The sequence below is a fragment of the Anneissia japonica genome, unplaced genomic scaffold (genome assembly GCF_011630105.1).
Source record: "Anneissia japonica isolate Jap-2015-1 unplaced genomic scaffold, ASM1163010v1 scaffold997_len2565447_cov190, whole genome shotgun sequence".
NCBI classification, from domain to species: domain Eukaryota; kingdom Metazoa; phylum Echinodermata; class Crinoidea; order Comatulida; family Comatulidae; genus Anneissia; species Anneissia japonica.
In genome coordinates, this window is record NW_022696369.1 from 2,192,840 (window position 1) to 2,215,481 (window position 22,642).

The following is a 22,642-nucleotide window of genomic DNA, read 5'->3' on the forward strand; positions in this document are numbered from 1 at the left end:
AAAAAAACATTTTTTTTCAGCTCATAAAATGTGTCGACATTTTAATGGAAGTGTGAATAATGCATTATTTTCTTCTCTTCTTGCCAGTTCATATATCGATTTGCTACACTTGGGGTTTATATCTTCTCAGAATTTTCTCAGTGTGATTTTATTACTACAGAAAATTCAAAATTTTGCCTACATAACAAAATTTGAACACCTTTTATATGTAAATACAAATACACCTATCCGTGCTGAAGAAATTACATAAAAATTCAAACCAAGGTTGTATTAATTCTGTCCATCAGGATAAAATTCTCAAACGAAGCACGGTATAATGATATGATCTTGAGTGATTCAAATGTTCTCATCTCCTGAAACTGTTCTCCAAACATCTTCAAGTGATAAGGTCAACTGAGGTTCAATAGCGACATATTGCTTTAAAAACCTTTGTAACCAAAAACCATAAATCTTCGTGACTTGTAGGTAGGTAGGTCTAATCTGGAGGTGTAGCCTGCAAGAACATAGATTTAAATACCACCAAGAGCTACCAATCCTGGTACAACCAGTAAATCACTTACCTTTCCTCCTCGGCCTTGAATTTCACTGTCAAATATTCTAAGAGATATGTTTACAACCTTGTAAATACATATGATAATTAAGGTAGAAGCTTGTCTGCCTTTTACTCATTAGCAAATACCTTTTCTGTCAAGTTACCTGCCGATGATTTATTTTTTTCGGGAAAGCATTTGACAATTGGAAATGCATGAATCCATAAGGCTAATGTAGTCGCAAGGAACTACAAAAAAATATACACACGAAGAACATAATGATGCAATCTGCAGACTACCTTGACTGAGGTGTGACTCAAGCTCTAGGCCTACAATTTCAATCAGTTTGTGAAAGTCAAATACTTCCGACCCCTTAGCTTATTAGTTCTCACTTTGTCATATACTGACTGAGTTAATATTAGGTGCATCAAATTTTTACAGGTGATTAAGTTAAAGTATCTGTATAATGTGTCAAATAAATTAATAAAACTTCCATTTTCTAATGTACCTATATTCTTTAATTTAATAAATTAAACGATTGTGATGATAATAATGATGATTATAATATATGATAAAATTAGGGGTGTGTGTATCTGTATTTAACATTAATTGAATGTTCAGTTGCCCTTACCAAGTATATCCCTTTAGTGACATATAATTCCGTAGGCCTAATCATGTCTCGGAAGAGGAATTCCATAGACCTAACTATGTTTCGGAAGAGGAAGACTTTATTTATGTGCAATATATAGTACGATGACCTTAATATAACACTGACGTATTGCTTGCAGTAGGCCTGCGTCATGCTGTTAATGAAAACATGTTGATAAAACTTTCTGTAATGCATAATGCCAGGTGAAAAACATCTAGTAATGCTAGCACACTGACCTATCAACTCAATATAGTCCAGGCCGATTTTTTAAAGACGTATAGTTAATGAAAATAGTTAGCGGATGAGATGAATGAGATAAGATTGTCTTCCATCAGCTGTCTATACCAATGAAGCCTGTATCATTTGGGTCACTAAAAACCTGGATTCATTTGCTTGCAACAGGGAACTGGTTTCCTAATTAACACTCTGGCCCAGAACTTGAATTTTATTCATTCTGATGTACGAAATCTGATAAAAATCCTTTGGTCATTTTAAGTAAAATTCTATACTAAACATTAATATTAGGTACAGTATATGTGCTCAATTAATCAAACAACTACAGTATAAGTGGCAATAACTTGTAATAGTAGCGATATACTGTATTCAATTATAGCGATCATTATTTGATTTTTTTTTTCAATTTTGCAGTGTCCTCCAAAAGGAGCAACCATTCCATATAGGCCCAAAGCAACTGGTCCTATTGTTTTCTCAGGGGGACAGGTAAGTGGTATTACTTCAAATAGGTTGGGGTAGTTTTGGAGAAAGGAAATGTGTTTGGGCAATTCATTTAAAATATAACTATTATTTTTTTTGTATTTGTCCTATTTCAAACTTAATTGGAAATTGGCCCATAGGGACACATGTCGGATTTATTGCATGTAACAGACGCATTGTCTCTTATCCCATCTTTTTCCTATATGGATTTCTTTGTAGCAAATATATACAGGTACATATTTCCTGCTCAAAATAGTAAAAATATGCAATACCTGTAAAATGCAATCAAAATTTATAGTTCTCATGAATTGCAACTTTATTGCCTATTTTCAAATGGTTGCCAGGTTGTTTAACTATATTTTTATTTTTTATAGGCATATGCGGTGCACGGTAACTATGCCATTCCACAACCAGATGTAAGTCCTGATAAAAAAAAATTTTTCCAACATGCTTTATAAATTCAAAAAATAATATTATCCTCGTCAAAGAATCCAAAGATATTTTGAGTAAAAATTGATCTAAAAAGTTGACCTGAATAGAATTATATAGGCAAAATTTTATATTAAAATGTGTTCAAACAGTAAAAATAATCTGTGTTCAGAATATCCCAATTAATCATGAACATTATTTATAAAATCTTTAAATGTTTTTAAACATTGGTACTGATAAAAGATGAATGGGAATAGGCTAACCCCATCCCCATCTGCATTCAATATAATATTATAACTATGAATTATGTGTAGTTTAAATATTACTTGTTACATACATTCTGTTACTGTGCAGAGACAATTATGCATGCACTGCTGTATGTCCCGGCCCATTGATGGATAAAAACCATCTTGGTGATTCTGCAGCTAACTGCATATCCCGGCTTTTTACCTGTTGTTTTGAAATTCTCAATAAATTTAAATAGTTTATAAACAACCATTCTGAGTTTTATTATAACATTACTAAATCTAATACAAATGTATGATTTTTATGATGGTCCATTGGTGAATTTTAACAATAAAGGGCAGTGTTCAATATATTACTTGGGATTCATAGTAACCCTATGTTCTATAAACATTTGGACCTTAGACACAGTATGTCATTTGGACAGCTATCATGACCTTTCATTATGCTCACATGACATTTCAGGATTTCATTCTTGGATATCAGTTTGCCATTTTAGAAAAATGAACATTTTCTATTAGGCTTGAGCTTAGTACAAAAATAAATCATATGCAGTGAAAATGAGTTTAATTGGTTGTGGATTTAGTAATTTACCCAATTTGCAATTGCCTAGAATATCTCTTTGCGAAGTGTGCGTTAAAAATGGCATACTGATCTTCCAAGATCAGACAATCATTTGCATGTATTCCAATATAAGCTGCCTTAAGAGTGCCTCATCTTGGCTGCGCCAAGTTGATGCACTTTTTTCACACCGTAACCTTTACCCCCAGTTTGTGTGTTCATTTCAGTTGAGCAAGGTTCAACAACTCGCTCTCCAGCCGTCCCCGGTACCCTTTGCCCTTTCTGGACAGTCTCCTTACCCTCAAGGTACGTGTTTTCCCACCATCTGACCCTTGCTCTTGCCTGTATCACATGACCAATTTGTACAAACCTCTGCATCCTTGCATCCTTGCTTTTGTACCATGTGATATCTTAACTTTTAGTGTAAACCTCTACTTTACCAAGTTCTATTTGACAAATATGTGTGATTTGACCATATAGATGGGCATGGTGGTATGATATCACACCCATATATGGGAATAATGGTGCCATATCTTATCTTTATATGCGCAAATCACAGATACTTGTCATATATAACTTGATAATATGAAAAAAAGGCTTTAAGCAATGCATTTACCATGCCTTGTTCATCATTAAGTACATTGGAATGAAGTTAAATATTGATAACTAGTAAACAAGGACATTGGATATGAATACAGAGTAATATTAGTTTTATCATAATGCAAGTTTGATTGTGCTACAGATCGATAAAAGAAAACTGCATAAAATGATTAAACATATAGGCCTATATGTTGGCAATGCAGTTACAGTGAGCATCTAGTTATATAATGACATATATTTTGGTGGGAATTTTATATTGTCTGCAAGATGCATTTTCGTTGAAAGGAAATTGGAATGTTGGGATTACAGTATATAAAACTTGCATGCTCTAAATGGTTGACCATTAATTAATTACAATTGTCTTTTTTATTGCTTTTGTTCTTTACTTTATAAATTCCTTATTTTTCCAACAAGAAGATCTTTGAAATTGCATTTGGCATGTTGATACTGCGACTTTATGTACTGTAGCTTTTCTAACTACTGCATTGTAAGCATGCAAGTCAAAGAAGCATATACTTAACTTTATTTTAAAGATGATACGAAATGTTGCTTATTTCATGTCAATGAACTATATTATTTGTTTTTTTTAAGTATTTTATAACTTAAGATGTAATTTTGTACTTTTGTGATTCTTCCGTAGGTGTCATGTCTCACATAGGTGGACTAACACAACCAAATAACAACCCGGCTACCCAAACAACACACGAGATACACATTCCAAACAATGTAAGTAGTTTTAAAACTATAGAGGGCGACAATGACCTTAGTTTTTGTTGAGGACACGTTTACTCAGTGGTGGTTTCAGAAATATGTGGATTGAAAGCTTGTGCAATATTATATTGCAATTATTTTTCAATTCTATATGACTAATATTGCTGTTTGATATATAACTTAATTTTCATTCATTGCTGTAGAATTAAGTTGCATTGGATTGTTTTATAGAAATTTAAAAAGTATAATGTTAATTTGGTTTTTTTTAATCGTTAAAATTTCTTTTATCTCTCCAGCTGATTGGCTGTGTTATTGGGCGCAAAGGGGCAAAAATAAATGAAATAAGGTAAATGAAATATATTTTTATCATTTTATTTCTTTTTGCAAAAACAAGTGATCTAAAATACTAAACTGGTTAAAAATTAATTATATCTGGTGATTTTTTTTTCATAGTCACATACCTATTATTATTTGCTTTATAACTGTAATATATATTGTATATATATATTATAATATAATTAAAGCTTGATAATTTTAGATAATAATCTTATAATTATTATTATTACCGTTATCCATAAATTGCTGTTGTACAGTAGTTATTGTTATTATATTTTTATCATTACATTAATATGATGCACAGAAACTCATTTACATTTCTTAAAATATTATCATATCATACTGTATACATTAAGAAGTTTATTTTTACTTGCCATGATTAGTTGGCAAACATAAATAATTTATCCTTTCATGCATGATTCATGAATCTTTCCAATTTTCATATGAAGCAACAGTTACGAGGCTTTGCTCTACCCCCTCCCCCTGCACATAACCTCTAATTTTTTTAATTCATAATGTTTTGGTTTTTGTTACTATTTATATTTTATTTGTTTCTTGAAATGTTGTATTTACTCCCATATAGGGAATTTATTCACAACTCCAGGCCTTCCGACCCCTTGTAAAACAAATTATTGAAATGTTGGAAGCTTAATGAGTCTAAATAATAATAATTATAATCATAAAATATAAAATCATTTTAGGTTAAGTAATACACAGTACTTGTTCCTGGTCACATTTGATTCATAGGAAATCAAGACTAACATGCAAACTTTTATAATTGTGGGTGTTTTTCAGTGTGCTATATTTATCTGCCAACAGGCTATCAGTTTTTCATTTAATTTTTAAGAAGAAAGAAGCAATCCACATAAAGTGCCTTGCTACAGGTCCCTAATAAGTGGTCACCTTTGACCTCTCTGGGAGTGTAACAATTATATTAAATAATACTAATTTTAAATCAACTTTGTGAAAAGAGCGCTCTATAAATGACTGCATTATTATTATTATTATTATTGTTATTATTATTAATATTATATTATTATTATTTAAACTAGACTTACTATGTCTGTTTGAACAGAACATAAGGCTTTTCCCCATTGCTTTAATGAGAAATGAAGTTGAAATTGCAAAAAGAAAAGTTTTGTCACAAAAATGTTATCATTTTTTTACAAGACCTTTACAAAGTATTATAGAATGTTTTATTTAGACCCATTGGTTTTTTTTAAAGAGATATTTAGGTCTGGGTCCTCAAAAATTGAGACCCTTAAATTTACACCCTTTACTGGATCGTCACTAACACATAAAAAGTTTCTTCCTTGTAACTTGATTAAACTTTCCTGTAAGTTTCATTCAGATCAACTGACGGTTTTTAAAATATCCGGTGTAGACTGATCTAAAATCACTTTAATTGGTCCTCACAGGCACACCCTGCCATAGAAATATTAGGAGGCACATCCTTGATATATGGCCTATGCTTCGGCAAAGCACAGAAAAATAAAACAGTGCAAAAAGATAGGAAAAACATATGCAAGAAAAAAGGGGGAAAAAATCAGAACAAAAACAATGGCTTTTCCCAGTACTGCTGGGGAAAAGCCAATAATTGATCATATATGAAGACGGATGATCTGATGTATACCCACACTATCAAATACCTTTAATTTGCCCATACATAGGTGTGATATAATATGTCCATATATGGACAAATCAGATATTTGTAAACAGCTTTAAGTCAACATAGCCTAATACCTACATCACACATGACCTAACAACTGTACTTAATGAGGAATTTATTAGCATAATTTCTTCCTCATCATTAGACACATCTCTGGAGCAAATATCAAGATAGCAGACTCGGTGGAAGGCAACCCTGACCGTTCGGTGACCATCACAGGAACGCCTGAGGCTATTCATCTAGCTCACTATTTGATAAACACAAGGTTAGTGTCCACTATGGCCTTACCGATCCAACCAGGAATGGAGTATTCCATATTCTTATAATAGTCTTCAAGAAAAGAGAAAATATATTATTCTAGAAAGAAGCTTCCTTATATATTATGGCAAATCGTATGCTATATCACAACTATACTGAAGGCCGATTTTTAAACATTTTATGGGGGGAAAATTCCTTTTAACATGTGCAATAAATCTTTCATGTTTTGCTGATTTTGTTATTTATTGAATTTTTGCTTTCAAAAGAATGGATCATTACTTGTTATATAAATCTATAAACTGCCAAGAAAATAATCTAATGATATAATTTTATTGTAAACATTATATTTGCTGAAATGTAAATTTGGAGTATCTGTATGTTTGTTATATGGCCACTATACAACTACACTTATTCTTAATCTCATTGTCATTAATGGTTTTATCATAGACATATATCATTTTTGTGTGTGAACTACACTTAAAAATCATTCTAATTCCGTGTTGTGTTAAACGTTTAAATCTTAGTCTAATTGTTTAGATTGCAAAGCTTTTTAAATGTCAGATAGTTTCATTCAATCTCTTATGTGTGTGATGTCTGTATGTAATATTGCAATTCAATGCAGCCAAGCCAAACTCCATCCCTTAGCCTCTAACCTATGACCTTTCCCTTTTTTCCTTACAGCCTTGATTCCGCCAAGGCAGCCTCGATCTCAGAAACCTCGCCTTCTTCCACAACCTCCACCACCCAAATAACGTCCTCGCCCCCCACAGCCAATTCCCCGACACCCTTGGTCATCCCCTTGTCAGAGCTTATGAAGCCGGTACCCCTGTTGGGTTTGGACACTGGAGCTCTTAAGCACACCTTCAAAGATCGGTCTGCTTTTAGCCAGCTTGGACGGCTAAAATTCATGCCATACTAACATCACGGTTCCATATCGAAAAACATTACCTAGAAGAAGATGAATCTGCTACATGATCACCAACATACTGTAATGGCACTTCAAAACGATTAGTAGCGTTTCAAGTTAGATATCTTAAGTGTAAGATTGAAAATGTATATGCTTTAAGTTGTTATTGTAAATTTTAAGTTAACATTGCTTCTGCTTATTGTAAACCTGTGGTGATCCGTAGTTTGTAGTTGGATGAAATATGTTTAAATATAGCAAAATAACTATTTAAGAAATGGTTTAAAGAATTGCTGTATACACCTGCAAACAGTTTTAAATGATGATTTTTTCATTTATAAAGACATAAGCAAATGGGGGGGGGGGTAATTGGAAAGAGTTATTTCGACAAGGAGTATATACTTAAAGAAGAATATTGAAATATATTGATGTGAAATAAATCTGTCATAATATATGATGACTGTGTTTTTACCATTTTAATACTTTAATGACAACGTTCATTGCCTTTTATTAGACTAAGGTACTTAAGATGTTCTTTTCAAATGGACATATTTGACAAAGAAAAAGAATATTACTGAATGTTCAAAACTATTTTGAATCGCATTGTTTTTTTTCTTTGTTAACTTGACAATCATTGTATGTGATAATTTAAATGGGAGCAATTATATTGTATTAAGGAATAATGCAGAATATATTAGTTTTGAAGATTTGGAATCTAGTATAGAAAGACTATCAACATTGTATTATATATTACAGAGTTGTTTTATTTGATTTCTCTCACATTATACTTTGAACGTGTATTTGTGTGTGTGTTAACATAAGTAGGATTGCAATGCATGCTGGGATTGTCAGTCTAGTGTGTGCTTGCTGTCCAAAATGTTGTATGTATAAGCAATAATAAAAGAAAATATTATGGGCTATTGTAAAAATGGCTTTTTGTAAAATCACATTTTTGCTGAATAGGACTATGATATAAATGTTAAATTACTATCAATTTCCTCACCTTTTGATTTTAGTATTACTTTTTAATAATTGCCTATTTATATTTCTGATATAATATAGTAAATTTGTATGATTTGAGCATACAGCTTTTATTTTAATTGTTTAATTTCTAGCTATAGATCAGTGGTGTGTTAAGATTTGGAGCAATAATTTTATTCTTAATTAGCTAATAATATGACATGTTTTCTTTTAGTTAAAAATCTGTTATAAAAAAAAAAAGTTAGTCCGTAACATGACATGCTATTTATCGTGAATCTTGAAGGCAGGGATACTCGCCGAAGTGTTATACCTCAGAAGATCGTTTCTGTACATGAAAACTTTTTGCTTCAACTGTATGAAATGTGTTCAAATCATAAAAAAAACTTTTAAATATATTATATATGTTTGTGCATTTTAAATCTGCAAATAGCTAAAAATTATAAAAGCAACTCTTGTACATAAAAAAAATTTTCTTGACAACATGATTGTCTGTATATGTATTCATTGAAATGCCTTCATTGCCTAAATATTTCAACCATAAACACTCAACTCTCTTCCTAATGCTTATTTGATTTTTTTCAACAGTATTATCGATACTGGCGTCAATTTTACTGTGATGTCATATGTGAGAATGTTCGTCAAATTTAAATGTAGAAAGTACGAAATTGCAATAAAGAATAAACATTCAAATCAATTTTTGTATAATATAGGATGCCATCAAACAAAATTTCAATATATATGTTTTACTATAAGGAAGTTTTGTTGTAAAATAGAATCTTCCGCAGAGACTGGACCAATGTAGAAGTGAAAGTACTATAGCAAAATTACAACTCCTGGCAGTAGGCCTACTTTTTCATCAGTAATGTTTGTCCAAAATAAGCTAAACATGATTGCGGTAACTGACGTAATTTTATTTTGTTCTTTAATCTGTTATGTTTAATTCATAACAATGATAATTGTGATAGGGATGTTGAAATTAAGGATGATAATGTGTAATGAAGGTGCTCATTGAAAGATAAAATTTGTGATTTATCAATAAATAAAAAAATTTGCCAGAATAATATGGCCGTATGCCAAGCATAATATATCTTTCCATTGTTGGGAAAGCTGTCCATAAATTGGCGTTAGCTGAAAACTTGTATCGTGTATTATAGTGATAGCAAAGACATAATGACGCATTTGCGAATAGTATGTAAATTATTACTTTTATTGAGATTTTTTCAGCATTGTAAACTACATGAAAGATAGTCTGTATGCATAGTAGGCCTATGTGTGTGCCTCATTGATTATATTTGAAAATAATTCTGTTATATAAACTTATTATGACTGCACATCTCTCTTAATATTTTATTGGTTTGAGATCTTTTCTGAAGACCTAAATCTCTTTAAAATAATACATGGAATTGCACGTGCTTGTACTTAAAGCCTACAGTACGTAATAATTATATTATATTAAAAATAGTCTGAATATTATTTAAAAGGCATAAAATCTTAACTTGCACTCACTTGTGCTTCCTTTTGCTGTTTGCCAAGTATAATGGGTGGGGTTGAAGGATGAGTTGCCATAGTATTGTTGCCTAGTTTTAATTTTTTTTCTTTTCGTCTCCAAGTTGTCTTTGGTGGTGTCCTTATTGTGGATCAGGACTGAGGATGTGAATAAATCAAAAATTGTCTCTCTTTTGCGTGTTCGTCAATTTTTGTTCCGATTACCAATAAAGTTTAGGATTACAACAGTTTGAATACATGGATTACTGCGATAAACCCTTAATGGTTTACTTAATTGAACTATTAAATTAAACAAAAGTTGTAGGAGTCCTTATTCTCCTAAACCTGAATGCAGGAAAATGCAATCAAGCTGATCTCTACTGTGAGGAAAAGGAACTTGCTGTTGAGGTATATACAAGCTGTAAGTTGAAACACAAGGAAAATATAATTTATACTACAGCACGATCACAACAAACGGTAGAACTCTGTAGACTGACTCCCCACCCCCATCTTCCCCCACCCAGAATCCTTCCCTCTAACCCCATCACTCGCTTCTATCATCATCTACCATTTTGCATGTTTTCCTATGCATGTTGGAAACTGATCCAAACTATCAGTTAGTTTTGTTGTGTCATGATTAATGTCTTATTTTTATTATTATTTAACTATCTGTATGTTTTTTAAGCTAATTGTACTATTGTGAATATATCTAAAAATTTGTAAATTCCTAGTAAATGACACAAACATCTCAGCATGAAAATTATATTCCCTGTGTAACACATGCAGCCAATACTCTCAGTCACACTGATTAGATGAACATCAAAATTATTCAAGACTGTTCATTGATTACTTGCATGGCTTCATACTCGCTTTTCATAAACCTTGCTTTGATCCTGCAGTTGCATGAAAGTAATAAACATATTTGCCCTCCATGCAAATGCAGGATTTCAAACTAAAGCTCGTTATATTCCATATGTAACCAGAATCTTAAAGATGGCATTAAGATTAATACCTATCAGAGTGGACACTCCCTACTCCTACACTGATGATTTACCCCTAATATTGCACTGGTTAATTAATTATAGACAATTAAGAGTAGCTAAGAAATTTTTAATTTAATTCCCGAAAAACTGATTCTTGACAATGCAACAATTGTTAATCATACACTTTGTCAGATGCAGGTTCTGCGGATGGGGACAACCAAAATCCTCTTTTTTGGCCATCAAAATTGAAAATTTTCTTAAATAGATTCTGAAACCATAGCCTTGGTACATTTTGACACCCTACTGCAAAACACTGAGCAACCACTGGCACATAACATTCTGCATCCCCCAAAACATTGATACACAGGAAATGGACAGTGGGAAAAAATGGAGCATTTATACTGTAAAATTTGCTGATTTGATTCTGAAGCAGTAGTAACACCTAATCATGCCACACTGTTTCCAACCTCTCCATATTTTAACACACATTCATCTATTCTTATTAACATATTTTATCTTGCAGGGTTACAACAGAAGCTTTGGCAATAGCCACTCCGGCCACTATAAGCTTGTACTAACAACCTTACTTGTCGAGTACAGGCATGGAATTGACAAACCACTAACATTCAGTAACTAAGCGTTGTTCAGATTTGAAATTTGCACTTGTACATGAAAAATATAGTATTTGCCTATGGCATACATATACTAGTATACAGGTAAATAAATAAATTATACATATAAGAGTATGCATTTATATAAGAATGCATATAAATTATACACATACTGTATATATAAGATTAAATATTAAAAGATATGGCTTACAGAACATGCATGAATTAAGTCAATATATAGTTGAAGCATTTTGACTCGATGGTTGCAGCTCAAAACTTCATGCTTGGATATTTTGGCAGGGGCACATTACGTAGCATATACCTAGAGTGGTTTCAGCCTTGTATTTGGCAAATTCCATAAAACAAAAAAACAGGTGTGTAAGTGCGTAATGAATGGCTCATCACTAGGAGTATTTCTGAGGCAGTACTGTACATTAATAATGTGTGAGCTGTAAAATTCCTTGGGGATTTAAAATGTACTATATAAATGTATAAAGCATTACCACAAGACAGAGTTCATATCTTTATGTGTTACACATATATACATGTTACATGTATATGTGATACATATATATATATATATATATATATATATACATATACATACATATATATATACATATATATATAATATATTTATATATATATATACATATATATTTATATACATATATATATATATACATACATATATATATATATATATATATATATCTAAATCATTGTTTCTTCATATAGCACTGTTTTCAGAAATACTTGTTATTTTATATACAGTAAGTAAATACATCACAGCGCTATACATCATTGATATATACATATTGCATAAAATATTGAATATATGCATGTCCATGTGTATATTTTGGGTATACTTTTTCTTATTAATCTTGTGCTTTTCTTGGATGACAGTTAAGCCTGATTTTTTTCTGTATTGTTCTTTTAATTACCTAATAAACTTCAATTATACCAATTTAATGTGGATAAAAATAGAAATTTAACCGTTCTTTTAATTTTTTTATTCTCAAGTGTAAAGTGATTGTACTGTACAAGTTTGTTTCAACATATTCAAATTTTTGATTTGATACGAAAAATACGATTAGCAAAATATTGTTACAATTATGCTGCGTATCGAAAATTTTACCGATATGCTAACTGCCATAAAAAGTCTTCTTTGGAGTAACATTTATGTAAAATACAACTTCCAACTTGATGCAAGGCAACACATAGTTCGTATTTAAATATTTTTTTGAGGAATTAAATTGGCCATCTCAAGACATGCTTTTACACTTGCGCTAACAATTTTGCGACTGCGATTATATAAATGGGAATGATACACACTTTTATCTAAATCGCAGGGTAGAGGGTTTACCTTATAGAGGCATGTTATATATTTTAGTATGAGCAGACAGTACATTAAATGAGATATGTAATTTTGGCTATATTCAGACACAAGTTACGCTAGCGTAACATTAATGGAGCAGCACGCTTGTAACAAATGCCAGTATTATTGTGCAATCACTAGCATACAATAATCCATCAACCAAACCCAAATTAGCAAACCCAGGTCTAGGCACTATTTGTTTTTCTTTTGTTATTTAGTTATGTCTATTTTGAAAGAAGATTGGGGAAGAAAATAATAACGTTTTATGCAATGACTAAACTACTAAATCCTTTTCGAGCCACTAGGGCTCATAGGGCTGGAGCTTATTCCCAGTTTCTGTAGTGTGAAGCAGATGAGAGTTGTACTCCTCCTGGACGGGACACTTCATTGCAGGTTAGTCCCCAGCAGATTGCTGGTACCCATTGATACAGCTGGGTAGACTGAAGCAATGTAGCTAAAGTGCTTTGCCCAAGGACACAAGCGAATCTGCACAGCGGAGACTCGAAACCCCGACCTTACGATTGAAAGCCCAAACCTCAACCACTGCGCCAAAATTCCGCTATGCAATGAGATAAGGTATTAACTCAGAGCTTTCTATAAACCTAAAAATCAAGAGATTTTAATTTATTTATATAGAACTATTTAGAGTCTATTTCTCTTATAAATGGTATGAAGAAAATTATTTGACTGTTATTTAACTTTCTTGGTGTTTATATTTAGGTTTGTGTTATTTTTGGTTGGTAATTATAATGTAGAAATTATTGTTATGTACTGGAATAGATGGCCAACAAACCAACTGTTATAAAAAGTTTTACTGATATGTACTGTATGTTATAATTGTGTTTTATTCAGCACATATAGTTTTTTAATATTGCACTAGGTAATCAGCCATATTGAATGCTCTTGTCTATACTACTTGAAAATACAGTTCTAATCTGGTGTTTGCTAAACAAGACAGTCCCATCGCTACCAATTTCGTACTGTATACGTTGCAATGGTCATGCTGCAATCACTCAATGCACATGTTTACATATGAAAGGAATGTGACCAATCAGAAATTGGCGAGGCCAAAATGTTTATATTTTACCCGTCATATAGGATGAATACTAGCTAAACAACTTATCTTTATGTGGAGCTACCACTGTAGAGGGCGTGATCATATCAGATGCAACTACGTCTCAAGGTGGTGAAGCCAGGCTGTTTACTGTAGTCAGCCTGTTATAAATTAATGAATGCGGGCTCACTAGAATGATGACATAGGCATGTGTACATCACAAGGTGGTGAAGCCAGGCTGTTTACTGTAGTCAGCCTGTTATAAATTAATGAATGCGGGCTCACTAGAATGATGACATAGGCATGTGGGATTGCCATCACTGAGATGTTATTATATTTGCTTTGTAAGTATTCATCGACTCAGGTGACAGAAGTATAAGGTGATTAACTGTGCAGAAATAAAAGTAAAGTTAAATAATTTGATTGCTTAATTGTTTTTTTTGTCTGTTGTATTGAAAAGTTTGCTAATTTCAGTAGTCTTAAAAATGATGATGATGATGATAGTGATGATGATGATGATGATGATGATGATGATGATGGGATAATGATGATGATGATGATAATGATGATGATGATAAAGATGGTGCTGATGATGGCTGTGATGATGATGATGATAATCATGGAGGATGACAAAGATGTAAAATACTTGATGACGATGATAAAGATGGTGCTAATGTTGATGAAAATGCTGATGACAGCTGTGATGATGATGGTATTGATGATGATGATGATGATGATCACGAGGAGGATGACGATGATGTAAAATACTTGATGATCATGATGATGAAATACTATTGATGATAATGAGGACAACGATGATGACAAGGACGATAATTAAAATTAATAAACTATATTCCAATAAACAATAAAAAAAAATCACAATACTGTAATATTATGATAATGTTTATATTAATGATAGTGATATTACTCATAATAAAATGATACCGGTAAGTCTGTTAATTATAATACTATAGTACAATTCACATATTTCTTAAAGGCCTATAGCAAATTACATTGCGATCATGTCAGAAAATCATAAATTGAAACATTAAATTGAGCAAAGAACTAGGCCTACATTTTAAAATTTACTGGCAAATAAATTAGTATTATAAAAATATTATGGCAAATAAATTGGCATTATAAAAATATTATGTCAAATAAATTGGTATTACATAAACTAGATATATACAGTCTGTATTGAGAGAAAAAAATACTTAAAACTTAAAATACCAATTCTATATTCAATGATTTTTTTTTCACTTTACTTAATCATTTTAAATAATAAATCCAACAATTTAATTAAGTTTCTGAAGGACTTCTCTCTAAATTTGCACCATAGGCAGTACAGTATATCAGTATATCAAATTTAAGTTTCTTTTCATTGAAATTCTTTAATAAGAAGTTTACTCAAGGTAATGAATTTAGTTTAAAAATCTGAGAAAGCTAAAATGGTTTTATTTCTTTGGAAGCCTAAGTTATTTGATCCTTCTAAATGAGCAATTTAATATTTAATTGAGAATGCAAAAAAAAATAATTACAGATTATATAGCTTCACATGTCATAACATTTAAGTCCCTTTTCATTTGAAAGTCATATTAAGAGCTTACTCAAGGTAAAGAATTTCATAGTAAAAAAGATAAAAATAAATTTCTTTTGATCCCCGTGTTAAAAGTTGCCAAGTTATTCAATCCTTTTTAATCAAATTTTAGTTTTTATTTTATTAAATATTTCACCACAATGAATGTAATATAATTGATTTTACTCATCTGAAAGTCTTCATAGAGTTTACTCAAAGTAATTTTTTAATTAAGCAATCTGAGCAATGTATGCTTTCATAGGTATTTTATAACTTTTGATTCTTTCAAATCAGCAATTAAAATTTATACAAATTAAATTTTGAGTTATTTTTAGATTATTTCAAAACAGACAGTATATTTTCAAATTTAAGTCATCAAATTTAAATAATTGAAACATATCATCTGAAAAATAGTCTCCCAAGATTTTCATCATAAAATTGTAAGAAAACTAAACTGTTCTGATCTCTGTTTCATTGAAAGCAGACAGCTTATATAATACTTTTAAATCCACAATTTCATAATTAAATTTACAGACAGTATATCTTCACATTTATGTCATATCAAATTTAAGTTTTCATCTGAAAGTCTTGAAATTGAAATCGAGTTCATCCAAAGTACAAAATACTTCAACAATGAGGGCAGCATATCCAATATTTTAAAGGGCAGAATTGAATAGAAAAATTTTTATATGTGGCTTCAAACACATGAATTGCAAAGTTATTGTACCAGACTGCTGAACTTAAACATTGCAAACTGCTAGACATAAAAGTGATGAAGAAGCAGTGGAATTTCCATGTGAAATGGATCAATAAGGATTATTTTTATGTCTTTCTGAAACTGTTTCAAAATTTTCAGTTTTAAATGTAAAAAGTCTGTTAAAGAAAACAGCTGTGGAATATAATAACAGCGTGACAGAATGAAGATCGATGGTTCACTTTTGTATGAAATTTCAAACTCGCAAATAATTGACCAGTAGATTTTAAGTACAACCAAATAATCTCTTATATTCTAAACGTCATACGTATTTTGCTTTATTTAAAAAAATTCAGCTTTGACATGCAATTTCACATATTTTTCAATATATAAAGGATTTAATAAACATTTGTTCGAAGTGTAGCTTTTCATAATGAAATCAAGCACATGACATTTGCTAATGCTACACTGATACATCATAGTGATGCATTGATATGAAACAAAAACGACAAACAAGGACTTCCACCTGCATCATACTGTATTACGCGAAAATTGTCTCGCACATACTTATAAGCCAAAACAGTACCTACAATGCGAAGTGCTTTCAGTGGCTCCATGCTTTAGCTCCTACCATAATAGAGGGATATTACCTACAATTTCACATATTTTTCATTCAATCCAAGCACCAACAACATAGATTAGGAAAATATGTCAAAAGTTCACTTATCATCAACATACTCTAGTTGAAACCTTTTCCAATTAGTATCACACTAGTCACTGGTAGCTAAATATTCTGTCAAAGAATAGCTAATACAGTGATAATAATAATAATAATAATAATAATAATAATAATTACAGTAGCTGCAGTAGAGTACTTCACAAAATCCTATTGGTTTTTTTTTTACTGTACTTAAATTGTCATTTACTTTTTACATATTTATAAATCATTGTTTTTAGTACAAATTTTCACCTATATTTATATATTTATCTGATTAAACTTTTTTTTATACTCAAACTTGTACAATTTAACCAACCGAATTTGCTTTCTGTAATAATCTGTACATCATTTACTCATTTTGTAAAAGATAAATGTACAGAAAAGATGAAAATGAGCCCAGTAAATAAAACATACAATTTGTTCCAACACACCTATGGTGCACAATTTATTTGTACAAATCTACATGATGCGACCAGGTGTATAAAGACTCAGTGAGGAATCTAACCCCAATTTTAAGGTGATCTTTCTAGAACAGTCAATGGATTGACCTTAAGTCTTTCCTAATTGCAGAAACGCAACTAATTCCCAGTACCTAAATTGTTGTTGTTTGTTGAATAGTATATAAAACATGTACAGTACATACCGTAAAGCATGGACTGTCAATAATATCTTGCCTTGACAAAATGTATAGCCACTAAAAAAACCAAAAATGGCTGACTTTCCATTAAAGGTGTCTTGGTAGGTGAATTCCAAACAAATAATCCAAGGATAGCAATATAAATCCAAAGATATCCCAGAAGTATTCCATATGAATCCACAGGGATAATCAAAGTTAAATGACATTCCAATAATGTAATGATAGATCTACACTGCAGGTAGGGAAATACTGTTTGTGAGCTGCTAAGACAAGTATTACCTAACTGCTAAAGAACAGAAGAAAAAGAAAAAACACAATGTGTGGTATTCACCAACTGATTTAAATATATGCAAATGAGAAACTTGGAACAACAATTATTAGGATATACTATACTGAACCTCTTGATCAAATAAATAAAACATGTGAGAAGCACTGAATTACTTTTTAACTGCATTCAAAAACATGTTACATTTCACCTCATTTTCAAGCTTGTACATTTTACATTGTTTTTATACTTTTACAGTGCTCTAATTAGCATTACAACAATGAGCATGGAATAACTGTTTTTCATGTAAATTTAGATAAGCTTCTATTTTTTGAGTGCTTGGTTGTAACATTAATATTTTGGCATTATCAAATGATGTCTACAACAAATAAATGTACAGAGGCTATTTTCTCAGTCACCGAATGATAATTTTAATGCATTTTTCAACAAGACAACTACTATTGGTCATTAAAAACTGTGTAAATAACTTACAGTTTTAGGCCCTTAATATCACATAGAAAAGATGAAATTACATAGAAAAAATTTAAAAGATATATTTGCCTCTAATTGAACACTGGATAAAATTATTTTAAAGAATTTAATACATTTTTTTAATGGTATTAAACATAGCCTAACAGCACTATACCACCTTGGTATCATGTTTCCTTTTTTTAAGTAAAGGAATTCACTACATAGCACATAGTTACCAACTGTCTCACATCGTGTGGACAGTCTCGCATTTTAAAGTGATTTTGGATGAAACATGCATTTTATTTATTTTTTATTTTTTGAGTAATAAAAAGGTTTGTGCACATAGTTCAGGTGCTCAAATTAAACATAAATTGATACTCAAATTGTATGTGGCTTCATTAAAAATAATTTTGTTCATGTACAAGGTATGCTCAACAAACATTCCCTGAAATCGTTTTAAAACAGCTTAAAATGCTCAGATCATCTGGACCAAGACACCCTGCCGGGGCTCCGCCCCTGGACCCTGGCCAACTGTTGTAGTCACTCATGCATTTCAAATCTCTCAGGTTGGTAACTATGATAGCACTACAGAGAAAATCACTGCAAAATTACTTAATGGCTCAAAGATGGAAATGCATTTTGATCACTTACATTCTCATGTCGCGGAGCAGGTGACACTGTTCATTTTGAGAGACATAAGTAAGGTCCCAATCATTATGCTAAACATTGTTCAATTATTTAAGAGAAGGAAGTATATGTTAGAAAAGTTAGAGGACACACCCTAAACGTTTTCCTGGAAAAATATGTTCACGATCTTAGTCTGATCTCATTCAAAATACAGATAGAAATGATTGTCATCATTATGCCAATCACCTACGGAAAAGATTCAGCAACCCTAGACATAATGAACACCACATGGATCAGAATAATGAAGAACGTACAACGATGATTCCACCACTGCTTAATAACCTGAGCAGGGCAAAGGTCATACCCTTCTAGCCGTATTTGATGTACATATCAATCAACAATGTAATTGTAATCATCTAACTTCTTCAAATAGAGTCTAGTTTTGAGCTCGGAGATAAAATTATTTGGGACAGAAACCCATTCATTATTCATGTTCTTCAGTTATCAAAGAGTGTAAACCAAAAAAAAAAAAAAAAAAAAAAAAAAATTACCAAATGACTGACTTTAGTTTCCATATGTCTCCGTGCTTTGGCAATGTAACAATGTTTTTTCCCCTGCCTCATCCTCATTCTTAGATTCAGTCAAAAACAAGTTTCAGCACCGAAATTCCAGACTAAAGCAAGCACCTTAAAATTTAAGACCTAACAAGACAGAGTATCAGTAAAAAAAAAAACACACACTTAATATACAAATACCCTACAAGTAAAAACCAAATTCCATGATAGTTGTGATTGTATGTAACAATTGTATAAATTTTAAAATTTAAAGAAATTCTGACAATGGGTCTTGCAATCAGCAAGAACAAGTTGTACTTAAATAAATTTGTATATGAATGTAAATTACCTAGAACCAGTTTGAACTAAAACCAAGTTTGCTTTAAATAATACAAGTCTTGTATTATTTAGTATACACAGAACCTGGGGTTCTACAATAATTGAACACAGGACTTTGGATTGGAAGGCAAGCATTATAACAATCAGGCAACAGACTGTATATTACACTCACTGTGGCCGGCTCCATACCACTGATCTCTACTATGATAGCTGGATTACTCATTGGCTGGTTTTAGTGAGGCCACCGATGCCATGTTGGAAGGCCTATGTGACATATCAGTTTAGACGAAACTTTAGATGAAAGTATGTTTTGGCATTTGTTTAAATTATTGTTGAAAATAACGATTCTTGCAATACTTCTTAATAATAAATTTAACGTAATGATTACTTTTCAAATCATCGGACTACTTGACGTAACTGTTTATGCAGTTTAAAAAAGCTAAAGCGAAGTTATTTGCCTTGCTAGTGATCGCCATCACTATAACAACGCGAATTCCCTCGTGCTTTTGTATCAGTATTCCATACATATACTGAGAATTATTTACCTCATAGACCTAGCAACATGTGCAATATCAGACACTACATAGCGTATAATATGATCGCTCGATCTGATACTGTTGCCGAGTTCATTATCTTAAATGTTTCCTTGAGTCCAGTTCTAAAGTTTCTCCTATGAAGTCAAGAATGATTACGGCAACGACTTTCATTTTACTGTAGTTCTTTCTGAAGCATTTCCCAGGCCTGTAACATAAATTAAAATCAATGCCAATTTAGTTATAAATTTGAATAAAGAATACTAGCTTTAAAAACAAAACAAAAAAGTAACTGTAGCAGCAGTAGCGATGCAAGCCAAGGTCACCAGGAATGAAATTTCCCACTGACCTCTCTAATGTTGGATACCACTTGAGGTCATCAGACTGAAGATAGTAATTTGCCAATCCAAAAAACTTGGACTGGGGGCTCTGGATGGTCCTTGGTTACAAATCTCCGTGTCAGACTTTGTCAGAAAATTCTAGAGCTATCACTACTATCTTTTTCATTACCGTTATTATCATCATTATCCCTACCAGTATTATTAACATTACATTATCATATAATCACCACTATCAATATCATAATTATTAATTACTTATTCATGACTTACATCAGTAAAGGCTATGATTTCTTCAACTGCAACATCAGCATCATCTGGTGTGACTATATGCACAACAGGCGTGTCTAGATTCACAACATGTGTGTCTAAATTAACAGAAGCGGCCTCTTGGTGATCAATGGGTGTGTCTAGATTGACATCAGAGCGAACTTCAACGACATTGCCTGTTACAACTACACCGTTGACTGCCACAAGTTTGCTTCTAGAAAATCGTTTTATATTTTCTTCGACTTTGTGTATTCGTATCATGTGAGTTTCCAAGATCTGCGCCTTGACAAACGTAGAGTTTGTACAAAGAGTGCAGTGCCAATGTCGTGGTGTCGTCTTTCCCGTACTTTTACACTTGCACAGTACTGACCACGATTCTGTGGAAAAGATATGATATTCATAAAGTTATATAGAACTTGTGTAGTAAACAGCATCAAAGGGTTTGTGACCATGATAATTGGATATGGAACAATCATACATGAGTTGCAACCTTTTCTGCTCCTTTGAGAGTATTGTTAGGCAGGCGTTTAATGTAGCATGGACCAACGTATTTTAAGAATCATTCAAAGATATATTTCTACTCTTAGGTAAAATTAAAAACAAGCAAGGAAATACAAGTGCATGCCTCCTTGGTACAGTATGTAGACACCAAGCAAACTAACCACCAATCTCAACGCGAGATCCCCAATGAACTGCTTGAATATGGCTCTTCATTCTGCATCTTTCGCCAGTTGCGGCACAAAATGGACAGTGCCATCCTACGCAGTGACCTTCGACCTCGCACTTCAATACACTACAATCCTGGACAGGTGGAGCATCTATATATTGGTGTAAACAAATTGTAAAAAAAAATTGTTTTAGTGCTAAAGCACCTTTCTATCATCTATCAATGATTAGTACACTATTAGTCAATTTTTGAAGCAGAACATGTTAGGCCCAAGTTCTATTTGATTTAAAAACATTAAATATATATAATATATTAAACAATAATAATATTTTTTTCAAATTAGGCATATTATACCTAACCATGGTTTTCTGATTCTCTGATTGGTCACCTACCAATTTCACCTATTGGTAATAAAAAGCTTTAGTGTAGAATTTGTTAAGTTGCCAATCAGAAAATAATAAATCATGTCTAAAAATAGATTTTGGAATACTAAGATTAATAATAATAATACAAAGTTATAACAGGGACGTATCCGGGGATGGGGGGAGCCGTGGCTCCCCCCTTTGTACACAGTGTTAAAATTTTAAAGCTTATTCTTGAGCCAATACAAATTCTTTCCTGGGATCACTCAAAATGAATACTTCTAAATATGTAAATATGCATCAGTACCCGTTATACGTAGGCCTAATAGAACACATAGGCCTAAGCGTGATTAAAAAAAATCTTAAATCCATAAATATCAGGCCAGGTCTTTTAAGATAGAAATGCGATACTGTGGTTCAATTTCGTTTTTATCCTTTTGCAAGTTTCTTTAAATGTTTGTTTAATAATACTACTACTAATAGTAATAATAATAA

The 22,642-nt window shown here is 31.8% G+C and overlaps 2 protein-coding genes across 4 annotated transcripts in view; one reads left to right on the forward strand and one right to left on the reverse strand.

Annotated features, from left to right (window-relative positions):
* The window catches only part of LOC117102019 (poly(rC)-binding protein 3-like), an 88,734-nt gene extending 74,220 nt beyond the window's left edge, over positions 1 to 14,514 (forward strand). For 2 of the 3 annotated variants that reach the window (XM_033242231.1, XM_033242230.1), the window contains exons 8-14: positions 1,828 to 1,899; positions 2,268 to 2,309; positions 3,354 to 3,432; positions 4,367 to 4,452; positions 4,734 to 4,783; positions 6,588 to 6,707; positions 7,382 to 10,263. In XM_033242231.1, coding sequence (XP_033098122.1) covers positions 1,828 to 1,899; positions 2,268 to 2,309; positions 3,354 to 3,432; positions 4,367 to 4,452; positions 4,734 to 4,783; positions 6,588 to 6,707; positions 7,382 to 7,619 — 687 coding nt within the window. In that variant the 3' untranslated portion in view covers positions 7,620 to 10,263. Of the gene's footprint in view, positions 1 to 1,827; positions 1,900 to 2,267; positions 2,310 to 3,353; positions 3,433 to 4,366; positions 4,453 to 4,733; positions 4,784 to 6,587; positions 6,708 to 7,381; positions 10,264 to 11,576 lie in introns of those variants that run through there. The other variant, XM_033242232.1, reaches the window with a different exon arrangement.
* Positions 14,515 to 17,727: 3,213 nt separating this feature from the next.
* LOC117102018 overlaps positions 17,728 to 22,642 on the reverse strand; it is an 11,914-nt gene continuing 6,999 nt past the window's right edge. Inside the window, exons 7-9 of the mRNA XM_033242229.1 lie at positions 21,781 to 21,936; positions 21,122 to 21,495; positions 17,728 to 20,718 (exon numbers count right to left, since the gene is read on the reverse strand). Of these exons, the coding sequence (XP_033098120.1) occupies positions 20,686 to 20,718; positions 21,122 to 21,495; positions 21,781 to 21,936 (563 nt within the window). The 3' untranslated portion in view covers positions 17,728 to 20,685. The remainder of the gene's footprint in view (positions 20,719 to 21,121; positions 21,496 to 21,780; positions 21,937 to 22,642) is intronic.